Source organism: Epinephelus moara, chromosome 7, assembly GCF_006386435.1.
Source record: "Epinephelus moara isolate mb chromosome 7, YSFRI_EMoa_1.0, whole genome shotgun sequence".
In the NCBI taxonomy this organism is placed as follows: Eukaryota; Metazoa; Chordata; class Actinopteri; order Perciformes; family Serranidae; genus Epinephelus; species Epinephelus moara.
In genome coordinates this window covers 844,159-867,723 of record NC_065512.1, presented here as the reverse complement: position 1 = coordinate 867,723, position 23,565 = coordinate 844,159, and the positions used below count along the sequence as shown (strand labels likewise).

Sequence of the window (23,565 nt, the reverse complement as noted above, 5' to 3'; positions counted from 1 at the left end):
CTATCCTGTCTTGCCCCCCCCCCCCCCCCCCCCCCCACACACACACACACACTGTCTATTCTATTCTATTCTATTCTATTCTCTGAGTTGAATGATGTGTTTAGATTAAGTCATTCATTTTACGTCATTTTCATGTACACTGCTAATTATTTCCAGGAAATTACAACATGTAACTGTAATATTTCACAATAAAATACATATTTATCACCTCACAGGCTTTTACTGTGATATTTAACTGTATACAGAATTATATCCTGAAATTCATGCAGGTAAATACAGTCATTTTACAGGCTGCTAATCCACAGTAATCCAATGTACATAATGTGAAGTTAAAGTTAAATTCAGTAATTTACATGAACATACCGTTAAATCACAGTGATGTAGCTGGATTCAGCTGTGAGGTTACAGTTAGATATAGTAATTTTACAGCTGTTAAATCACAGTAATATGCAGGTATAACTAATGTGAGATGACAATATATAGCTGTCATTTACTGTGAAAATGTCACGGTAAGATACTGTGAAAGTGGTGCAGCTAGTATCCAGTAATTTACTGTAATTTACCAGTAATTTGCAGATATTTTACAGTGTAGGGAAATTAAACCTGCAAAATGAACTGAACTGAATGATATGGTTAAATTAAGTCATTTCATGTACACTGCAAATTATTTTCAGGAAATTACAACATGTAACTGTAATATTTATTGTGATATTTAACTGTACACAGAATTATATTGTGAGACTTGTGCAGGTAAAGATAATAATGTTACAGACTTGTACAGACGGAGTTTGACTGTGAGATTACAGTGAAATACAGTAACTCTACAGGTAAGGAGCATACTGCTAAATCACAGTAATCAACTGCAAATAAACTGTGAGGTTACAGGTAAATTCAGTAATTTACAGGAACATACTGTTCTATCACAGTAATGTAACGGGATTCAACTGTGAGGTTACAGTTAAAAATAGACATTTTACAGAAGTACTCTGTGAAATCACAGTAATATGCAGGTATATCTACTGTGAGATGACAATATACAGCTGTCATTTAACAATCATTTACTGTGAAAGTGGTGCAGCTAGTATCCATTAATTTACTGTCATTTACTAGTAATTTGCAGATATTTTACAGTGTAGGGAAATTAAACCTGCAAAATGAACTGAACTGAATGATATGGTTAAATTAAGTCATTCATGTCATTTTCATGTTCACTGCAAATTATTTCCAGGAAGTTACATGTAACTGTAATATTTCACAATAAAATACATATTTATCACCTCACAGGCTTTTACTGTGATATCTAACTGGATACAGAATTATATTGTGAAACTCGTGCAGGTAAATAAAATAATGTTACAGACTGCTAAATCACAGTTATATCTGGAGTTTAACTGTGGGATTACAGTGAAATACAGTGATTGTATGGAGCATACTGCTAAATCACAGTGATCAACTGTACATAAACTGTGAGGTTACAGGTAAATTCAGTAATTTACAGGAACATACTGTTATATCACAGTAATGTAACGGGCTTTAACTGTGAGGTTACAGTTAGATATAGTAATTTATCACTACATCACAGTAACATGCAGGTATATCTACTGTGATCACAGTATACAGCTGTCATTGAACAATGATTGAGATTTAGAATATAAAATGATATGATAACATACTGTGAAAGTGGTGCAGCTAGAAGCCAGTAGTTACAGTGTGGGGAATTAAATCTGCAAACTGAATGATCAGGTTAACTGAAGTCAGTTTGCTATTGTAGTGACCTGAATGTAGGATTCAAACAGACATTTACTTTCTCAGGCTCCCTGTCTGACATTATGATCATAAAACAATCAACCAAACTTTATTTATTAAACATTATTTTGATCCAGCACAGACAACCCTTCACCATCTGCTCTACTCTATGCTAAGTATTAAGCTGAGAAACTGGTCTGAGCCAACTCCATTCAGAAAATTAGTTTGTGCTGTTTTATTTCATTATGTGTCATTTTTATAGAGGGCAAGAAACCTGACGTGCAGATTGAACTGAACAACAGATCTTGAACTAAATGTTTTTCTATTCTATTCTATTCTGTCAGCATGATGTAGACTAGTATGATGTATAGTTTGTGATTGGGGGCAGGACTACACGGGCATGTTGCTTCTTTCTGCTCCTTTTCAGACATGAAATGATGAAATGTTAATTTATATTTCTCATCATAAGTCTGTTCGTGATTTCTCGTTTTTCTTTGTTTTGTAGGTATTTTTTTCTACAATATATTCTATTTTATTTTATTATTATAATAATGTTCAAAATAAATAAATCAAAATAAAATAAAAATAAATAAATCATGAGTTTCCATTCAGAGTTTATTGCTGCAGTTTCCTGTCTTTATACCTCAGTTTGCTGCAGAACAACTGAGCCAAAGTCAGTTTAGTGAATATTTTCTGCTCTTTTCAAACATGAGTCTTTCGCAGGTGAATTTATTTATTTATATTCACGGTACAATATGTTTTAAACCCTTTTGTTTGTATTTGTTCCTTCCTGCAGTCCATCTCTATACACTGACCTTGTGTTAGGGCCCAGACAATGTGTGGAGACGTTTCTTCAGCTATAATCAAACCGGCTGCTGTGAAGGAGCGGAAGTGGGATTGATAAAGAGCTAATTAAGAGCCATTCAATCAGCAGTCAATTTGCTAATGAGCCTCCTGTGTAATTAATTGTTCTGCAGTATGGCTGCAGCGGGCTGATAAAACTACACCATGTAGTCTTCTTGTTCCGACACCAGTGTCTCTCCTCATGACACGAGAGGAGGACCTGGCTGCACGAGGCAGGTAAAACGCCTCCTGCTGAATAAACCCGGAAAGACTACATTTCCCATGAAGCCTTGCGCCGTGCCCAAGAATCCGTGGAAAACCGTTTGCGCCTGCGTATCCAGACGTGGCAACGGCATCATGGCCTCTTGGAAGCGCCACGGGAGTCGGATGAGAGAGGCGAAAATGTTCACGCTGGTGCTGCTGGTGAGTCAAACGAGCCTCGTGCGTGTGTCCCCGTGACACGCAGCCGGTTAGCGGTCACCGTGACCGGGGGGTGCGCGTGCACGGTACCGGACTGAGGGGAACTAAAGCGGACTCGGTCCTCACCGTGTCTCCTAGCCTGTCCGACCGTGCAGGAGGTAAAGTTGACAGCCTTGACTCAACTTGGAGCTGAGATGTGGCAGCGGGTGGAGCTGTGGGTGCTGTGGGGAGGTCTGTGGGTCACTGTGGGTCACTGTGTCCGTGGGTTCGAGCCCACAGAGCGGCTCTGTGGTCGGCTGTGTGTCCGGGGTCCCTCCCCTGTGTGTCTGTGTGTGTGAGGGCTGAAGTAGCGTCCAGTCACAACTCAGGAGGTGATGAAGCTCCCTCACCGTCCTCCTCCTCAGCTCAGGGTGGTTCACACACTGTTCATCTGAAACTCATCTGCTTCAGTCTGTAAAGAGGAAGTGAAAGTTGAGAACTTTGTGACTTGTGTAAAAACAGTGTGTGTGTGTGTGTGTGTGTGTGTGTGTGTTTTATATGTGTGTAACAGCAGAGCTCTCCTCTCCCTGTCATGTGACTGTCACCTGAACAGGTTAGTCAGCATTACTATCTAACTATTCCTCACTCAATTCATCTGTCATCAAATGCAAATAGTTAAGAGCAGTGAGTCTCATTAGTGTCAAGAAGCCTTCAGTCAATACGTGTCAGTCATGGACCTGTATATGATCATAAGGTGTGACCTCAGGGAGCTCCACCTCAACAGATTTAGGTTGGTTATGATTAAGAATCAGAATCAGAAATATTTTATTGATCCTTGGTGGGAAATTATGGTTCGTTACAGTTGCTTCGATGTAAAGAATAGAAAAATAAGTGACCCATCGGTGTGTTGCCACGGGTTTTAAGGGTGAAATTATGGCTGTTTTGTGGTGACTCGTAGGTGTGTTTGCATCTGGTTCTAGGCTCTGGTCTAAGGTGTTTTGTAGCAACCTGTCAGTGTGTTTCCATCAGCTTTAAGTTTCCAGTCATGGGTGTTTTGTAGCAACCTGTCGGTGTGTTTCCATCTGCTTTTAGGCCCCAGTCTTGGGTGTTTTGTAGCAACCTGTCAGTGTGTTTCTGTCAGCTTTAAGTTTCCAGTCATGGGTGTTTTGTAGCAGCCTGTCGGTGTGTTTCCATCTGCTTTTAGGCCCCAGTCTTGGGTGTTTTGTAGCAACCTATCAGTGTGTTTCCATCTGCTTTTAGGCCCCAGTCTTGGGTGTTTTGTAGCAGCCAGCGGTGTGTTTCCAGTCTTGGGTGTTTTGTAGCAGCCAGCGGTGTGTTTCCATCTGCTTTTAGGCCCCAGTCTTGGGTGTTTTGTAGCAACCTGTCAGTGTGTTTCCATCAGCTTTAAGTTTCCAGTCTTGGGTGTTTTGTAGCAGCCTGTCGGTGTGTTTCCATCTGCTTTTAGGCCCCAGTCTTGGGTGTTTTGTAGCAGCCTGTCGGTGTGTTTCCATCTGCTTTTAGGCCCCAGTCTTGGGTGTTTTGTAGCGACCTATCAGTGTGTTTCCATCTGCTTTTAGGCCCCAGTCTTGGGTGTTTNTGTTTCCCATCGGTTTTAGGCCCCAGTCTTGGGTGTTTTGTAGCAGCCTGTCGGTGTGTTTCCATCTGCTTTTAGGCCCCAGTCTTGGGTGTTTTGTAGCAACCTGTCGGTGTGTTATTCATCTGCGTTTAGGCCCCAGTCTTGGGTGTTTTGTAGCAACCTGTCGATGTGTTTCCATCTGCGTTTAGGCCCCAGTCTTGGGTGTTTTGTAGCAACCTGTCGATGTGTTTCCGTCTGCTTTTAGGCCCCAGTCTTGGGTGTTTTGTAGCAACCTGTCGATGTGTTTGCATTTGCGTTAAGGTCCAAGTCTTGGGGTTTTGTAGCGACCTGTCGGTGTGTTTCCTTTGGCATCTCAGGCTCAAATTCTGGACATTTTGTAGGGACGTCTAAGTGTATTTCTGTTTTTTAGGCTCCAATCACCCGTGTTTTGTAGCAACCTGTTGGTGTGTTTCTGTCAGCTTTCTAGGCTCTCATTGGAGGTGTTTTGTAGCGACCTATCAGTGTGTTTCCATCTGCTGTTAGGCTCCAGTCTTGGGTGTTTTGTAGCGACCTGTCAGTGTGTTTCCATCTGCTTTTAGGCTCCAGTCTTGGGTGTTTTGTAGCAGCCTGTCAGTGTGTTTCCATCTGCTTTTAGGCCCCAATCACGGGGTTTTTGTAACAACGTTTCCATCTGCTTTTAGGCCCCAATCACGGGGTTTTTGTAACAACCTGTCGATGTGTTTCCGTCTGCTTTTAGGCCCCAGTCTTGGGTGTTTTGTAGCAACCTGTCAATGTGTTTCCATCTGCTTTTAGGCTCCAGTCTTGGGTGTTTTGTAGCAGCCTGTCAGTGTGTTTCCACCATCTGCTTTTAGGCTCCAGTCTTGGGTGTTTTGTAGCAGCCTGTCAGTGTGTTTCCATCTGCTTTTAGGCCCCAATCACGGGGTTTTTGTAACAACCCGTCGGTGTGTTTTCATCTGCTTTTAGGCCCCAGTCTTGGGTGTTTTGTAGCAACCTGTCGATGTGTTTCCATCTGCGTTTAGGCCCCAGTCTTGGGTGTTTTGTAGCAACCCGTCAGTGTGTTTTCATCTGCTTTTAGGCCCCGGTCTTGGGTGTTTTGTAGCAACCCGTCGGTGTGTTTCCATCTGCTTTTAGGCCCCAGTCTTGGGTGTTTTGTAGCAGCCTGTCGGTGTGTTTCCATCTGCGTTTAGGCCCCAGTCTTGGGTGTTTGTAGCAACCTCTCGATGTGTTTCCGTCTGCTTTTAGGCCCCAGTCTTGGGTGTTTTGTAGCAACCTGTCAATGTGTTTCCATTTGCGTTTAGGCCCAAGTCTTGGGTGTTTTGTAGCGACCTGTCGGTGTGTTTCCATCGGCATTTCAGGCTCAAATTCTGGACATTTTGTAGGGACGTCTAAGTGTGTTTCCATCTGTTTTTTTAGGCTCCAATCACCCGTGTTTTGTAGCAACCTGTTGGTGTGTTTCTGTCAGCTTTCTTGGCTCTCATTGGAGGTGTTTTGTAGCGACTCGTCTGTGTAATTCCAGTGTTGAAACAAGCGTCAGCGTATCTGCCACATAATAACCTGCACATTGGGGCGTCGGTGGCTTAGTGGTAGAGCAGACGCCCCATGTACAAGGCTGTTGCCGCAGCGGCCCGGGTTCGACTCCAGCCTGTGTCCCTTTGCTGCATGTCACTCCCACTCTCTCTCCACACAAAAAAAATGCCCCAAAAAAATCTTGAAAAAAAACAAAAACAATAAATAACCTGCACACACATCTGTGTTTTGCAGAAATGTCAATACCAACATTTTTCCTCCTGATCGGATCGGTGTAAAGGAGCTCACAAACTCTTAGTAATGACATGATGAATGAGCTGCAGATGGATGAGTATCATATTTGGTTTGACTGTCAGAATGAAGCATAATGACTTACACAGAAAGGTGTTTGCCAGAGTTTTATATAAACCTTATATCTATGTTTAAATTAATTTTGTTATCACAGTCAGATGAGACAAACATCGTCTGTAAACTAGGAGCTTTTTTGAAGAATGTCCTTCTTTTGTTTAAGTTACATTTGTTGTACTTTGGCCACGCTGTGTGTCGTCGTTCTGGTATTAGTGTGTGTAATGCTGCAGACCAGTGGTCTCATTTATTAACATTATGTGCGCACAAAATGACGTCACAAAAGTTATGATCTATAAAAACAGACTTGATGGGAGAAACTTTGACCCATGCTTACCAACATTTTGGAGACAGGACATTGGTGACACAGATTGTGAGGTGAAGCCTGATTGTAGAAACTGTCAAATAATTTTTGGGGCATGCCATTCATAGCTTTTGTCCATTCATACATTTTTAGTACAGATCCTACACACTGTTTTGTAAATGAGACCCCAGGTGACATGGTCTGAAGGTCACATAAATGAAATGAAAGAATAATAAGAGGTAATAATGAGAGTATTAGGTGAAACTGCGCCTTCTTAGGGCAACAAGAACGTTTGTCTTGGGTGTGTCGACAGTAGACAAACAAGAAAGGTTGGCAGAGCAGACGCCTGCACACACCAGTGTGACAGGGCTGGACAGATCCAAGAAGCTCCACAAGCTGAGATGAATGCACACATAGTCTTTTTATTTAGGACATCTGTGCACAGAAAGAAGGTGCTCAAAGTGCAAATAATAAAACGTGACTAAAAACAGCAGCAAAGGTTTCAGTCCTTCACCATCATCAGTGACATGAGAGCTTCACAAAGCTGATACAGACTCAGACAGGCTCATACCAGGTGTGATCAATCAGTCAGCAGGTGACACTGATTACATGAGATCAGCTCTGAGGAGCAGAAGCATGAACACCAAATCACAAAGACCTGTCCAAAGGGCTGTGCAGGTGGCTATAAGAGGATAAAACAGAATCATGTAAATGTAAAGTAATTAAATGAAATAGAAATAAAAATGTGCATCATGCTCCAATGTTAAACACTGAAGTTAAGAATAAAATATAAATCTTTACTGTGCTGAGTCTGTAGGTGAGTAAAAATATACAGATAAGTGCACTGTGCTACTTTACACTGTATAAACTAGTGTTATATTCAGAAATATAAAATATGTGTAATGCTATAATGGTCACTACTGTATGCACATCAATAGATAAAAACAAGATATATGATTAACAATCAATATTTACAGTTATGTACATAGAATAAAGTCATATAATAAAAGAGCAGAATTTTGTAGTTGAATTCAGCTGAGGATCTGATGTCAGAGGAAGTGAAACCTGTGATCAGAACAGTCACTCTTACGTCTTCAATTTAATAATGAAAAGAAACTTTCCCTCCCAGAGATGCACCATATATGGGATGAGAGTTGGAGTCAGTGTTGGAACATCTGACTGAGTCAAACACACTGTGTACACTAATGTAGTTATTCTTGGAGCCTTTAAGCGTATCAGAACAGGAATTAGCCGTGGTGTATTAGTGTGGAACATAAACACAGGCAGACAAGATGAAATTAAAATTTAAAAAAAGGATTGCAGAAATCGAGAGACATAAATATAGGTTTAACGTTTCTATAAAAATGTGAAAAATACTGTAAAATATATGCACAGTAAATCTAAAGACATCCAGTCAGTTGCTGATTTATGACATACCTGAGTATAAAAGCAGACGTCTTCCTGCACAGCTTCCTGTTGCACTGCAGCCTTCGCAAACAAGGGAGCAGTCTGTGTGTGTGTGTGTGTGTGTGTGTGTGTGTGTGTGTGTGTGTGTGTGTGTGTGTGTGTGTATGGTGCACGCTGTATAAATTTGGACAGTGACCATCTGATAGTTTGGCACACAGTTCAGTGGATCTGAAATATGTGAGGTTAAAGTGCTGAGTGTGTAAGTCACACAACAGATCCACAGTGTAGGAACTCTTTTATACATAGTGCCATAACTCAAGTCCTCAGACAGGAAAACATGAGCTTAAGGAAACTCATCGTATTTAATATTTGGTTGTTAATTCTTCACAGTGATACACAACCATGGAAATGAGCTGAGTGTGTTCATTTATCATTGTGTAGACCTAAACAAATTATGCATCAAATTAAAAAAAAAAAAAAAAAGTTAAGATATTTCATGAACTAGAATGTGCTTCAACCGTTGACGGCCTGGCGCCTTTTCCTCTTAATTTAGGCCCTGTTTAGACGACAACGGTTTCTCTAAAAACAGAAAAGTCTGTCCTATGCATTTTATAAAACGTCCACGTTTATATGACGACGTTATTGAAACAATCTCCGTTCACACAGAGCCTGACCTCCGCGGTCCTCTCCGCTCCTCTCACCCACACTTGAGCATCCGTCCAGGGAGTACTGTAGAGGTCAGGCCGGGCGGGCCGACACTGTGTATCCCAGAACGGGTGCTCAAGTGTGGGTGAGAAGAGCGGAGAGGACCGCGATGAGGTGGAGTTGCCACAGTAGATCTACACTTTGCTGGAGAAGCGTTGATAAAATCAACAGGGTGAGCAGCACAAACAGAGCTCGCCATTGTTGTTGTTATGGTCGACTTTCTCGTGCATGCCTAGTGACTGGAACCATAATACACATGAAATGGTGCTGTTTCCTAAAAATTGCACTCTGGAACCGTATTCAAAACGTTGCGTTTTCAGGCACCCAAAATGCTGCTGTCGTGTAAACGATCAGCCAAAACGCAACATAAGTTTACCGTTTTCAGTTGAAATCGTTGTCATATAAACAGGACCTCAGTCAAACCTCAGGAGCGGCGGCTTGTCTTAAATCTTCCTCGCTAGATTCGCTGTGACTCCAAATCCCAAAGGGTAACAGTCCCTGAGGAGAAATGAGAATTTAATTATGTGGACAACTTCGTTTGCTTTCACCTACAACTCTGCAAACTTTAATTTCCAAATAGTCATAAACAGCCCTCTGCAGAGTAAAACATATTAACAAATGCTCATTTAGACTTCATCAGCTGTGTTGCCTTATTTATAAGCTTCAAATATGTTTTGTGTCTCCAGAAGAATTTTTTTATTACTTTTGGTCAAAATGTCTCCTCTGATGGTGAAGGTTGCCGGCCCCCACATATTGGTAAAAACAAACACACATATGAGTGTAAGAGGTAAACTGTAGAAGACAAAGAGCAGTATCATGAGCAAACAGTATAAATCTTCATTTTTACTTCCTCCACAGATTAAACTATTCATCACTTACCCTGTGGTGGTTAAACTCTGTATTTTTAGTCCAGAATAATCAATATGTGTGACCTGACCTGTGACACTGTGTTCACAGATTTACAGAATAAACACGGTCAGCCGCCACAGGGGGCGTGGCCTGATTGATTTCTCCCCATATAACAGATTTAACTTCCTCAAAGCTGTTTATCTGAAAGATTTGGTTTTGTTGTGGGAAATTTTATTCATTTTTCTGACTCACGCTGACTGATATATGTCTTTTTATGTCTTATAGTCAGTAGGTGTGCTGGTGTCCAGGGCTACAGATTATTTTCATTATTAATGACTGTTTTGATTATTTATCTTTAATAAGTTACTGGTTTATGTTTAGTTTCCTAAATGTCAGACAATAGCAAAAGAAATGCTCATCACAGTTCCCCCAGCCAGAGGGGATGTCTTCAAACTTTGTCCGACCGACAGTTCAAAACCACAGATTATCAATTTATTGATAATATAGAGCAGGAGAAGCAGCAGGTCTTGGACCAGTGAAGGTTCGTACAGCTTGAAATACCACGTTCATATGCACAGTAGTAGGAATTTTAAAATTTGAGCCTTGTACGTATGTGACCTATGGCTAAGCCACGCCCCCTCCACTCACTCAGACAAACTATCAACATTCAGTGACCGGCGCTATGGCAGGTGTCACAGTACACAGCATTTCACATAACGATCAGATGTCATTGAGAAGTAACCAAAAGGGCCTAAACTACGCATTGGAGGGATATATTCATCATTTTATTGTTGAGAAGGTCGATGAAAAGCTTAAATTACAAGCCAAAATTTACAGGTCACAGTGTACGCTTGTGAACCGCATCTGGTTGCCGTCACCATCAAAGACAACAAGTTAAAGTGCCACTGAAGTTAAGGTTTTTGGCTCAGAATATGAGAAAAGGATAACGGCCTTTTTACCATCTTTACCAAGAGTGTCTCTCCGTTAGTTTGGTGCTACAGTATTTACACTGAATCATTCAGCATAACGTTTGCCAACCTTTGTTATCTCTGCCATTACAGATAAGTTAATGAAGCTAAGCTCCAGAAGTTAACGTTAGCTTAACTAGAGCCCTTTGGACAACAGCTAACAATGATGTACGATCACCAAAGTACAAAACTAGAACAAAATAGGCTAATGAACTCCCAGCAAACAAGGTGACATGATGAACAACGCAGCTAGGAGCTAACGTTAGGCTAACTTTAGCTAACGTTAGCTAGAGATGTTAAAGATAACTTTATATTTCTTTCCAGCAAAGTGACAATATGTTGCCTCAAACACAATGTTGACTTACCTTAGAACAGATGTAGACATCATTGTTAATCTTATTCACGTTGAGTTGATGTTGTGGTCTAACGTTACCACACAACTTTATCCAAAGGAGACACTTTTCTCGGTTGAGATGTGGTTTAAAGTGTAAAAAATACACCTGGTCGCCCAGCCTCTCAGGATACCTTGTGTCAGAGTTGCATGTACCCCATGCACACCGTTTGACCATTTTTAAACTTCAAATCTCAGAAAAAGCTCATAAAACCGAACAAAACTGACTTTCTGTAATGCATTTCAATGGACGTCCAGGCAGAGAATGTCCCAGTGTATGGGAATGGCTATACGCACTGTGATTGGCTCATCACATTTGAGGGCGGGGCTTAGCCATAGGTCAGTTCTCAGCTCATCATGCACCAGAGCGACAAAAAGGACAAAGAAATTCATTTCAGCATTTTTCTTCAGAGATTTAACCTGTGCAGAATGACCCTGACTGTGGATGTTAAATTTGAGAGTCAGCTTAGATCACACTTCAACACACTGATGATTTTCTCCTGTTTGAATCATCATAAAAAAGAAAATGTTGCAGTGCTCCATGTTGGATTTCTTTCAGTTGGATCCACCCGGACATTAAAAGACAAATACACCAAATGGTGCGGCTGAATTTTTTGAGGGTGCAGGTAAAAACATTTTGGTGGATGTAACTTTAAAAGTGCACTAGTAGACGTACACAGATGAAAGTATTTACAGCCTTGGTTTGGTATTTTTGGTCTGTATGTGACTGAAACTATGAATAAACTATTAAACTGTTGACAGAATCTTCTCAGCTCTACCAGTGATTAACGTAGCCTCACTTAGCTTCACTAAACGGCAGTGTAATTAATTTAACAGTATACTTTTTAAAGGATCACTGGTGTGAGTGGTAACAAAGAAATGAGGCCAGATACAATCTAACAACAGATCTCCTTGTGTGTGTTCATACATTCATACGCAGCCACAGTGGCAGAAAACTTGTTAGAGTTAACAAGTACAAAGTCTTAAGTGCTGTTTTTACTTGTGAGCTGCTGAGCTCACAAAAATGCAGTAAATAAGCTGAACCAGGTCAGTGTGAGGATTAGCATCAGACTGTGCACAGGAACACATCGTGCAAACGTCCTCAGGAAGTAAACAGCCAATCACTGGATGTCCATGAGCCTGTGTGAGCGTCAGTAAACAGGATGAAGTGCCCAAAACTGAGCTGCTGTAAACAACTGGCTCTCCTGATAATGATGATGATGATGATGATGTCACCAAAGAGTTTAAACTTTTAGCATTTAGAAATCATTTATTTGACAGAAGGAGTCAAATTTAAAGAGACTCTGAGACTGACGAGACGTTCAGTGACATCTCTGAGTCTTTTTTATTTCTGCTGACACATTTCAGTTTGGATGAGCTGTCTCGTTAGCACGTTAGCATGTTAGCAGGCCGAGTGTCTCCTCTGACTCCCATCGCTGAAAGCTGAAATGTGATCACTGCTAAAGCTGCTAATTGATTGCTCCTCTGCTCATCTGAGAGCTGAGAAGCCTCTACATCAGGTGTGTGTGTGTGTGTGTGTGTGTGTGTGTGATATCGGATGCTGCATAGCTTCCTGTACAATAGGCTGGTACACACACACACACACACACACACACACACACCTGACTGGCTCATTAGTCCCATGAAACTCGCGCTCGACAAACACTGGTGTGATTTTGCTGATTCAGGACGGCCTCCAGAACTGGGAGCCATTTTTCCAGCAGGTCTGTCAGAGCAGATGGAGGGTGTGTGCTCGTGGGCGGGGGCTGGGCACCTGCTGCTTAGTTAGCGCCACAGTTTTTAAAGCGAGGTGACGGGACACACCTTTATGGCAGAGGAGGACGGTGGATGTATGAAGCAGTCATGGATGACGTCCTGCACTGAGTCATGAAACCACAGGATGTGATGTCATGTGTGGTTGTGATGTGATGAAAGAATTTCAGGTAGATGATGAAAATTGATTTTTTTTAGAGGTCCCACCTGGTACGTGCCAGGTGACTTTCTGTGGACTTTGAACAAACCTAGGGTTTCATGTTTGGAGCTCAGTCGATTTGACACGTCAGTTTTTATTAACTCTTTCCTTTAATGATTCTGATCAATATACTGACAGGTTGATGTGTAACATGATACTGACTTATCGCAGGTGTATCAGTGTTATTATAGACACCCAGTGTAATAGGCACTAGGGTTGCAACTGTCATTATACTGTGTACATTTGTTAACTACAATATTGAAAAAGAAATACAGCTGGACGTTGAAGCTCTCCTTTATCTGAGTTATTTTCTAAGAGGAGACTTTTACACAAACTTTAATTAACAAAGTTTCAGTTATAGTAATAAAACATTTGCTCAGCCAACAGTAACCTGTTTCTGATAGTAATAATTCTGTAATTCCGCGATTGCATTTTATTTTTTGAGACGAACGTCTGTCAAGGTAAAATAATGAAGTGATGATATTAGGGCTGTAGCCAACCAAAGAAAATCTTGGTCGACTAAAGTCGCACATAATCTTCAACTAATTGATTAGTCGGGGGAAAAAATAATCTGCACGTTATTTTTACTTCTGTGGTGGCGTGTCTGTGTCACTCTGCAGTTACACCTCCAAAACACTAGTCAGCGGTGGAGGACTGTGTTAAGAGCTGTAAAGTTTAGTTCAAATCACACTTTATTTATATAGTTGATTCAAAACACACATTAAACACACAGTAAACACACATTAAACATGGCTTAATAGAGACAATTTCAAACACAAGTACACAAACTGGCTTCACTATAAATCGCAGAACTGACAGACAAACACTTGTCTTTATCTGGACACATTTCCCCCACCAATACAACATGCTAANAGCGTGAGGGTGGGCGAGTTCAACTTTCTGTCAACAAAGGGGATGTTTTGAAAACACCCCCATTTCCACAGGTAACTTAGCCTGTCCCCCCGCCGCAGGAAATAATGGATTAATCCTGGAAAGCTGTTGATGTAGCAGTTTTCTCCTTATGAAAGTAACACGGCGATTATTCGACTTATGAGAATTTGGTCGGATGAGAGCATAAAGTAACACGGCGATTATTCGACTTATGAGAATTTGGTCGGATGAGAGCATAGCAACTAGGGGTGTAAATCACCAGCTTCATCACGATACGATATATTGATTTGTTTGGATGACGATATGATGTTTGCTGATATCACAAAGTCTGTCACGATACGATTTTGATTTGATTCGATTCAGGAGCCTGCGATCGATTTGACGCGATATCATATGCCCATCTAACACAATCATTTACATCAACTCACAAAAACAGCTAGAATATGATTTGACCATTTTATTTCTGAGCTCTGTTGTTTGAGCGGAGGCGCGCTTGCCCAGAAATGGTGACACAGACATGCTATGTGAATTTCAAAATAAATGTGTATCTTTAAGATGACGATATGGATCGATGTTTTCATTTTGCATCGATATAATCGGATTGTTAATCAGTGAATCGATGTATCGATGTGGATCGATGTATCATCACACCCCTTTGTTAATCAGTGAATCGATGTATCGATGTGGATCGATGTATCATCACACCCCTAATAGCGACCAAATAATCGACTAGTCGACCAGGAGACTACAGCCCTAGATGACATTGATGACAGTGATGACAACCATGGGGCAGACTGGTGGGCGGAGCCATACAAGCATGGGGTGGTGATTGTAGTTTGTCTGATAATGTAAGATCCAGATGTTGGATGGCTCACATCCTTCGACCAGTTGAACAAGGAAGAGGATCTAAAAAGTGACGTGAGTTGAAACAGTCAAATGGCTCTGGGGCTACAAACTCTGCCTGGTGGAGAATAATGTTGTTTTTTAAATTCAGTGAATATATATCTGTTACTGATTGTTAATGAATTAAATTGTGGTCGCCAGAGTCAAATTGATTAAAAGAAAAATACTGCTCCTAAGTTGACTCCAGACTGAAGAATATAATTGCTGTCAAGCCGTCGGTTCACAGCTCCAGTACACTGTTCTCTTGTTCTTCTGTGATGGAGTCTGATACCTGTGTAACTGCTTGTGTCTGATTGGTCCTCTCTGTACCAGTGAGTGTGTGTGTGTGTGTGTGTGTGTGTGTGTGTGAGTGTGTGTGTGTGTGTGTGTGTGTGTGTGTGTGTGTGTGTGTGTGTGTGTGTGTGTGTGGAGGAAGTGATAATGGGGGAAGGCAGTGTTGGGAAGGTACGAGTGCAGCACCATTACAACACCTCTAACAGTGCTGGCAGAGTGAGTGAATCCTCCGGAGCTGTCAGGGTGCACAGCTCAGTGATTGATCGTTAACGGGGGGGTTTCTGTGTCGGTCACATGCCAGCTGAGACCGGGGCAGAGGGCGTCCAAGGGACGGTGTCGTCCTCAAGTCAAACTTAAACTCTGTAACCTGCACTAAATCAAACTGAGCAATATTCATCTGAGCTCTTCTAAACAACTAAATCACTGACCGCAGATATCTGTTTATTAATTTCAGCTGCATCTTGTGTTTTATCTAAACCCTCCTGCAGACTGTGATCTGATCAGTCCTCTAAGTTTAGTGCAGCTACACTGTGCTCATGGATCTAATATAGTTGTGTGCAACATTCAGTGTGATGTCTGAAGACTGAACGATGACAGCGCCAACTGAATCACAGGCTCTGATGTAAAAGGCTTCACATACTGAGTGCACAAGGAGGCTGCACAGGTTATTACTGCTCCAACTGATTAACAAAATGTCAGAAAAAAATGTTGATAAAATGTCAGAAAAATATTGTTATAATGTCCAAAAAAATAGTAATAAAATGTCTGGAAAAATGTTGATAAATGTAAAAAAAAAATTATTAAAGTGCCGGAAAAATATTAATAAAATGCTCCCAAAAATGTTGATAAAATGTCCAAAAAATATTAGTTAAATGTCTGAAAATTATTTTTTTTTTTAAATTGTAATAATATCTACAAAAAATATAGATGAATGTCAGAAAAAAATGTCTAAAAAATATTAATAAAATGTCTGGAAAAATGTTGATAAAATGTCAAAAAAAGTATGAAAGTGCTGGAGAAATATTAATAAAATGCCCCAAAAAATGTTGATAAAATGTGTAGTTAACTGAAAAATATTAATAAAATCTTGGCTTTTGGCAGGTTTTCTTTATTGGATCGGTCTAGAGTGGAGAGTGTGTGATGGATTCAGAGCCAGAAACCATTCACATATTCATGGATTAGTGATGGTAATGAAGATCAATTATTAGAAATTGTCAGATTAAATAGATTATAATGTCCTCATTGTTACATATAAAGCTGCATATATGCATTTCGCGGTCACTGCAGATTGTTGTGTGGAAATAATTGAAGGACGTGGACGTGAGAAACTTCAATCAAAGAACACCATTTGTTAGATGTTGTCTTTTTTTCCAGGACGGCACGATGACCTCTTTTTCCTGGGATCCATAGAAACAGACCTTCATTAGCATCACTAAGACTCAGTCCAGGAACATGCTTATTTTTTCTGTCTCCGTTTGTGCCCTCCTCTCCAGTTTGGTCCTTTGTGCAGGTTTGATGAATTTAAAGTGGTTTAAGTAGAACACATACAGCGAGGCTCCAGAGCTGCCGTCTATAAATAACTCTGAATGTATGGTTTTAATAAATATCTATAAATGTCATGGAGGAGGAGAAATGTGCATCTTGTTGAATCTACTCAATTTTTTATGCTGTTAAACTCAGGACATTCAAGAATTTTTGAATAGGCAAATTTTCAAAAGATTTCATTGTACAAAAAATGGTTTTGTATATCAGACACCACCATCGACCAAAGTCGGGTCGTTGGTGAGCGTCTGTCACCCTAGTTTTTGCGGTGTGTCCCGCACTGTCGGCACTTTTCGGCTGATTGAGCATGTTGAATCAGCAGCGGAGCTTGTCGGTGAGAGAGTTCACTCTGATTGGCTGTTCAGGTTTTATTTCCTCGCCCCTGTAGCGAGTGAATCTGCCTGTAGTGAAACCGGGGCTAACCGGTGCTTCCTCCTCAGGCTCCACTTCACTCAGCTGCCCCACAGACCCGCTGCTTCTTCACACTTTAACCTGAATAACAAACCGGAGCTAGCTGGGAGCGGCTAGCGGAGCGTTAGCCGCAGCATGACCGGAGGGAAGCACAGCCAGTTAGCCTCCGCTAGTCTCTGAGCTAGCCCCGGCTCTCCGTTTGGATCCAACCGGAGCACCGAGCCCTGGTTTGTTATTCAGGTTAAAGTGGGAAGAAGCAGCGGGTTTATCGGGCAGCTGAGTGAAGTGGAGCCTGCGGAGGAAACACCGGGACCGTCTGGATGTAATAGTCCGTGGAGGTGCTGCGGTGCTCGGCTGCACAGATAGGAAACCCCTCGGCTGACAGGATGTACCACTCTCTCACTCCGCTCTCTCTCACGCAGGCGCAGAACGTACGTGACACTTGGCCGTCAGATGTAGTCCGTGTAGTGTGTTCAAATGCAACTGACACAGGGCGACGTGAGGCGACGTAGACGACGCAACAGTTGGCTTTCGTCGCTGCTAGTTCTTTGATGTCGATTTGGTGTGTCAGCACCTTTAGTCTTCAAGATTTTGGATAAAATTTCATGTTCAGAACATCAACAGTTAGTGAACTCAGTCTCCAAACGCATACTAAGTGTTGTTAGAAGGCAATAAGATGTCACACTGTGGTAATGATGCCCCCTGTCCCACCAGGGAGTCCCACCAGTTTTTTGGAAGATGTTGCAGGCATTAAATTCAGAATGAGTGCATATTTACAAAACATTACATTATCTTATTATGCCTTTGTGCTGATGATAGCCGTGGCCGGAGGTGTTATGTTTTCAGGTTGTCCGTCTGTACATACGTCTGTAAGGTACATCTGTCTCATCCTTGTGGACACAATATCTCAAGAACACCCCAAGGAAATTACTTTAGATTTGGCACAAACGTCCACTTGGACTGAAGAATAAACTGATTAGAATTTTGGTCAAAGGTCACTGTGACCGGAGTCATACAACCACGGGGCGGGGATTCTAGTTTTCTGTGCTGTATTCAGTTGAATGTAGGTCAAAGAGAGTTTACAAATCATTGCATTTTGTTTTTATTTTCGGCATCCTAACTTATTCAGAGTTGGGATCGTACATAGTGTTTGAGGACATGACACAGTTTAAGTCCTGAGCTCATGAATCCTGTCGTCTCCTGAAGAGAGAAGTTTCAGAGAAGATGAAATTGCATGTGAGCTGAACTGTTGAGAGATAACTCGACAAGTGTTTCGATTAAGACTTGTGTGATCTGATATAACAGAGTCGTGCTCTGTGCTTTATCATCCCGTGCTCAGTTATCATTTTACTGTTCAGCTTGAAAAGTTGTCGTTGATTGTCGAAGGCGAGCAAAAAGGACGGAGCACCAAAACTGGGAGATAATTCAGAGACCGTGACAATAAGTCGGGTTTTCATCATAACTGGTTTTATTATCATTTAATTTTTGTTACTTCCTCCTATCATCTGAATGTGCTCTCCATAACATCGCTCTGCTTCATTCATGGTTTCTGTTTGAGCTGTGTGTGTGTGTGTGTGTGTGTGTTTCATTGTAATCAAAGTGCAGTTTAATCCGTCAGCAGAGCAGGAACGCTGCCTCTGAATGGGCCTGTCATCTGTGATGCTTTGTGGGGAAACTGTCAGCACACTTAGTTACTTTCTATTATTGTAGGTTTGTCACTGGAAGATGACGCATGTTTCAGCTGGTGGAAGAATCACACCGTACCGCCGCCATCAGCAGGGTCGGCCTGACGACAGCAGCAGTGTCAGTCTGAGCTGCAGTGACTGGAGGTGTAGGAGTGAGCCGGACATTTAATGCTCCAGGAAGTGTTTAGAGATGTGTGTGTGTGTGTTTGCACATTAATGCAGCTGACTAATTACCTGGTGTTGTTCTCAGATTCATGCATGAGCGGTCAGTGGGTTTACAGTGTGGTTGATACTGTATACAGTCCACGGGTCAGTGGTTCTGAGGGACTGTGACGGTGGAGGACTGTATCTCTCTCAGGAGGAGCTTTGTGCTAAAACAGCACTCTGCAGAAATGAATCAGCTGTTTGTGAGCAGATCTTTCTCTGTGTTTAACTAAATAATCCCTTGATGAAAATGTTTTCATTAGCATAAAACTAAATGTCTGAACCTGCGTGGAGCAACACTCTGCAGTCTCTTTGGTGACTACAAACCAGGGCCGGGCGGATTGATCCTAAAATATTGATACTCTCGATACTGCGTTTTCATTTTGAACATCTATCCTAGTTTCACTCAGATCGATCCCAAGAAAGGGGATCAGTTTTTCTCTTTTACGTCAAACCTTTTTGTGTTTCAACAGCAAAACTGTGCAAACAATATTCTGTTGTGAACACATCCAGTGCACTTACATTTTGTTTCTTCGCTGTTTTGTGTTGTCTGCACTCAAACATCAAACTCCAGAACCAGCAGCATTGTCTTAATTTCACTTTCATCCGATGTGGGCACATTACACGTTGGGAGAGACTCTCAGTCATCCAGGTCGTGGTAGTCCTAAGTGCTCAATCGTAGACAACTGGACCTGCTTGAGTCTCTTGAAAAACTGAAGAAGCCTCTTGGATGAGAGGTGAAACGTCTTCAAGAAACTCAAGCGGGTCGAGGTGCCTACGATGTAGGATTTAGGAATAGAACCGTGTGCGCATTTGCATGACCGTAACTGTGCACTGATGTTCAATGTGGAATAATGTCCGAGCTGAACAAGTTTAATCAGACACATAATAACAGTGATGGATTAATGAAAGAGGAAAAACATGAGAGAGATAATTTGGGAGGATGGAAACACCTCAGGATCCATCCAGACCTCTGACGTGTTGATAGTGAGTTTACTGCTTCCTAACATCCTGACGGCTTCCTGTGGAAGAAGATATTGACATTAGTCTCACGCCCTGCTTTTTAGCCTGTGGCACATTGATGTAACACAAGTTGGACATAAACTTTTTTGTCCAACTGCTACTGTGGCTGCTGGATTCCACAATCTACCAAACACTACCATTACCATTGTTTTTTTCGGCTGGTGAAACAAACCTAGAAACAATGTGCATGCTACCAGCATTTGGCTGGTGCTAGTGAACACAACAGAAAAACAGTGGCCGCTTCCATCTGATAATGTCATCTTACGCACTGATGTGAGTCAACAAGGAGAATATCGGCTGATTCCGATATTCAGCATCCACAGGCAGGTGTGAAGCTGGAGAGCTGTTGTTACCTTTTCACTGTTGGTAGCAGACACACATTTGTAGTAAATGTTTCAGCGTTTAGTGCGAGCGAGTCATTAGGTAAGAATCCTGTTCAGGTTGCATCATTTAAATCCTCTCAGGCAGCCGTCAGGCTTCACATCTCCGATCTCACTGGCACGAGTAAGACAACCTGTCATCCCTCCTCAGCCCCTCCTAATCTTGCCCTCGGCTCCTCACTCTCATAACCACTAAATGCCCACCTATGCAGACAAGTGTCACCTCGCCAGCCTCTAATTAGCCCACCCTTGGCACCGTGATTCCCGCGGGCCACAAAACAAATACGGACACTGCTTGGGTTTCTCTTTTCATCACATCGACCTGATCGGACTCATGCTCTGATTTCAGGTGTCAAAATAAATACAAATAATACTCAGATATATATACATATATATATCTATATATATATACAGTGGTGTGAAAAAGTGTTTGCCCCCTTCCTGATTTCTTACTTTTTTNTGTGTGTGTGTGTGTGTGTGCGCGTAACGGGGCACTGAAGCTGTCGGTGTCTTCGGATCTCTATGTAAATGTAGAAATTTACCAAAGTGCGCTGTCTTCAGATTCCCATCAGACTCACCTCAGAGAAGCACCAGTGGGGAATTAAAATTAGAAAATGAGCCTGACAGGTGCTTGTTTTCATTCCAGGTGATATCAGTCATCAGGCAGGATCCGCTGAGCGAGCAGACGATGTTTGGTGTCTAATTTAGTCCTCCGTAGGCAGAAAGGAAGAGCTTTGTAATGAATGGTGATGGCACGGAGACGATTAGGATGCACGGAGCTAACTTCGTATGGCTCGAGTGTAATCAGTCTTGTTTTTTTTGTTTTTTGTCGTGTTTGATTAAAGCGCAGCCTCTCAATATGGGCTTTGTGTTCCATATTAGGTGTTTCACACCATTAGCCCAACTCGTGGTGAAAGTCGAAGGAGCCATTTAGACTAACGAGGCAGATGCACCCACCTGTTGCTCGCTCTGAGGCCACCTTTAGTTCAGGTTTATAGTGGAGACAACATCCTGTCTTCTTGTTGTGGATAAATGCAGTGTTTGTGTAAATATCAAGTTCAAACTGCTGATTTCAGTTGATGGTAATGAGAAGCCACAGTGAGGAGATGAGACGAGCAGGCAGAGCCCTGAGCTCCTGCCGCCACGCTGACATTCAGATTCAGAGAGCAGCGGCTGCTGCAGTGTAATAAGATTGTAGCTCTGCTTCTCCGCATTAAACTCATTTCACTTAACTGATATATTTATTCCCTACATAGCTTGCGACATTAATTTTATAACAAGTCTTAAAGTCCAAACCCTGGCAGTGGCCCCTGAAAGTTTATTAAAGCAGCCGTATAAATCTGTCAGGCAGAATAAATAGCACACTGACTGTTTCTATCAGAAATGAGGCTAAAAATGTGAAGCTGGTCTGGAGCACGGCGCTGCAGGAGAGTTCACAGATACAAACAGGAGAGCATGGATCTGCAGTGTCATTGACATGTGTGCATTAAAGACGTGTCATGATACCAGACACAGTATAAAAACAAAACAATAAATCCATGTATTTAAACACACACTCCTGTATTAAGAACATTTACTGATATGAATAAATTATTTGATAGGAGGACCTTTCACAGAAATACAATTCGCAAAGTACAATCAAACAATAAAACATGCAGTCGATAGAAACCAAGACGATATAACAATTAAAACAGCACAAAGAAAGTAAAACACAGAGCAGAGTCTGAGGACCCAAACAGAGCCCCTGAGGACCCAAACAGAGTCCCTGAGGACCCAAACAGAGTCCCTGAGGACCCAAACAGAGCCCCTGAGGACCCAAACAGAGTCCCTGAGGACCCAAACAGAGCCCCTGAGGACCCAAACAGAACCCCTGAGGACCCAAACAGAGTCCCTGAGGACCCAAACAGGACCCCTGAGGACCCAAACAGAGTCCCTGAGGACCCAAACAGGACCCCTGAGGACCCAAACAGAGTCCCTGAGGACCCAAACAGGACCCCTGAGGACCCAAACAGAGTCCCTGAGGACCCAAACAGGACCCCTGAGGACCCAAACAGAGTCCCTGAGGACCCAAACAGGACCCCTGAGGACCCAAACAGAGTCCCTGAGGACCCAAACAGGACCCCTGAGGACCCAAACAGAGTCCCTGAGGACCCAAACAGGACCCCTGAGGACCCAAACAGAGTCCCTGAGGACCCAAACAGGACCCCTGAGGACCCAAACAGAGTCCCAGAGGACCCAAACAGGACCCCTGAGGACCCAAACAGAGTCCCTGAGGACCCAAACAGGACCCCTGAGGACCCAAACAGAGTCCCTGAGGACCCAAACAGGACCCCTGAGGACCCAAACAGAGTCCCTGAGGACCCAAACAGGACCCCTGAGGACCCAAACAGAGTCCCAGAGGACCCAAACAGGACCCCTGAGGACCCAAACAGAGTCCCTGAGGACCCAAACAGGACCCCTGAGGACCCAAACAGAGTCCCTGAGTACCCAAACAGAACCCCTGAGAACCCAAACAGGACCCCTGAGGACCCAAACAGAGCCCCTGAGGACCCAAACAGGACCCCTGAGGACCCAAACAGAGTCCCTGAGGACCCAAACAGGACCCCTGAGGACCCAAACAGAGTCCCAGAGGACCCAAACAGGACCCCTGAGGACCCAAACAGAGTCCCTGAGGACCCAAACAGGACCCCTGAGGACCCAAACAGAGTCCCAGAGGACCCAAACAGAACCCCTGAGGACCCAAACAGAGTCCCTGAGGACCCAAACAGGACCCCTGAGGACCCAAACAGAGCCCCTGAGGACCCAAACAGACACACAGCAGGGAACAAACATGAGACGATTCAGGATGGGATAAAGGCCATTTTGAAAAGATGGGTCTTCAGTTTGTCAAAGTTTCTATGGAGACGGCAGACCGTAAACATAAAGAAAAAGAGTTTCATAGTGTTGGAGCCACGACTTTAAAGGCACTGCTGACGATATACAGACGGAGGAGATCACTGATGTGTTCAGGTGCCTGACTGTAGACGGCTGTGTACCTGAGGACAAGTATGTTGAAGTGAATCCTGAAGCCAGTGTAAATAAACTTTAATGGTTCATTTAAATTAACTGTAATTTAAATTTTATTATTGATCCCTAATATTGATCTTTGAGGTAGGCTGTTTGTCCCGCCCCTCCTCCTCTGTGATTGGACAGCAGGGTAT

At 42.6% G+C, this 23,565-nt stretch overlaps 1 protein-coding gene across 1 annotated transcript in view; it reads left to right on the top strand.

The window, feature by feature from the left end:
* The first annotated feature begins 2,893 nt into the window (after nt 1-2,893).
* pdia5 (protein disulfide isomerase family A, member 5) overlaps nt 2,894-23,565 on the top strand; it is a 93,834-nt gene continuing 73,162 nt past the window's right edge. The window contains exon 1 of the mRNA XM_050049452.1: nt 2,894-3,012. Within this exon, the coding sequence (XP_049905409.1) occupies nt 2,947-3,012 (66 nt within the window). The 5' untranslated portion in view covers nt 2,894-2,946. The remainder of the gene's footprint in view (nt 3,013-23,565) is intronic.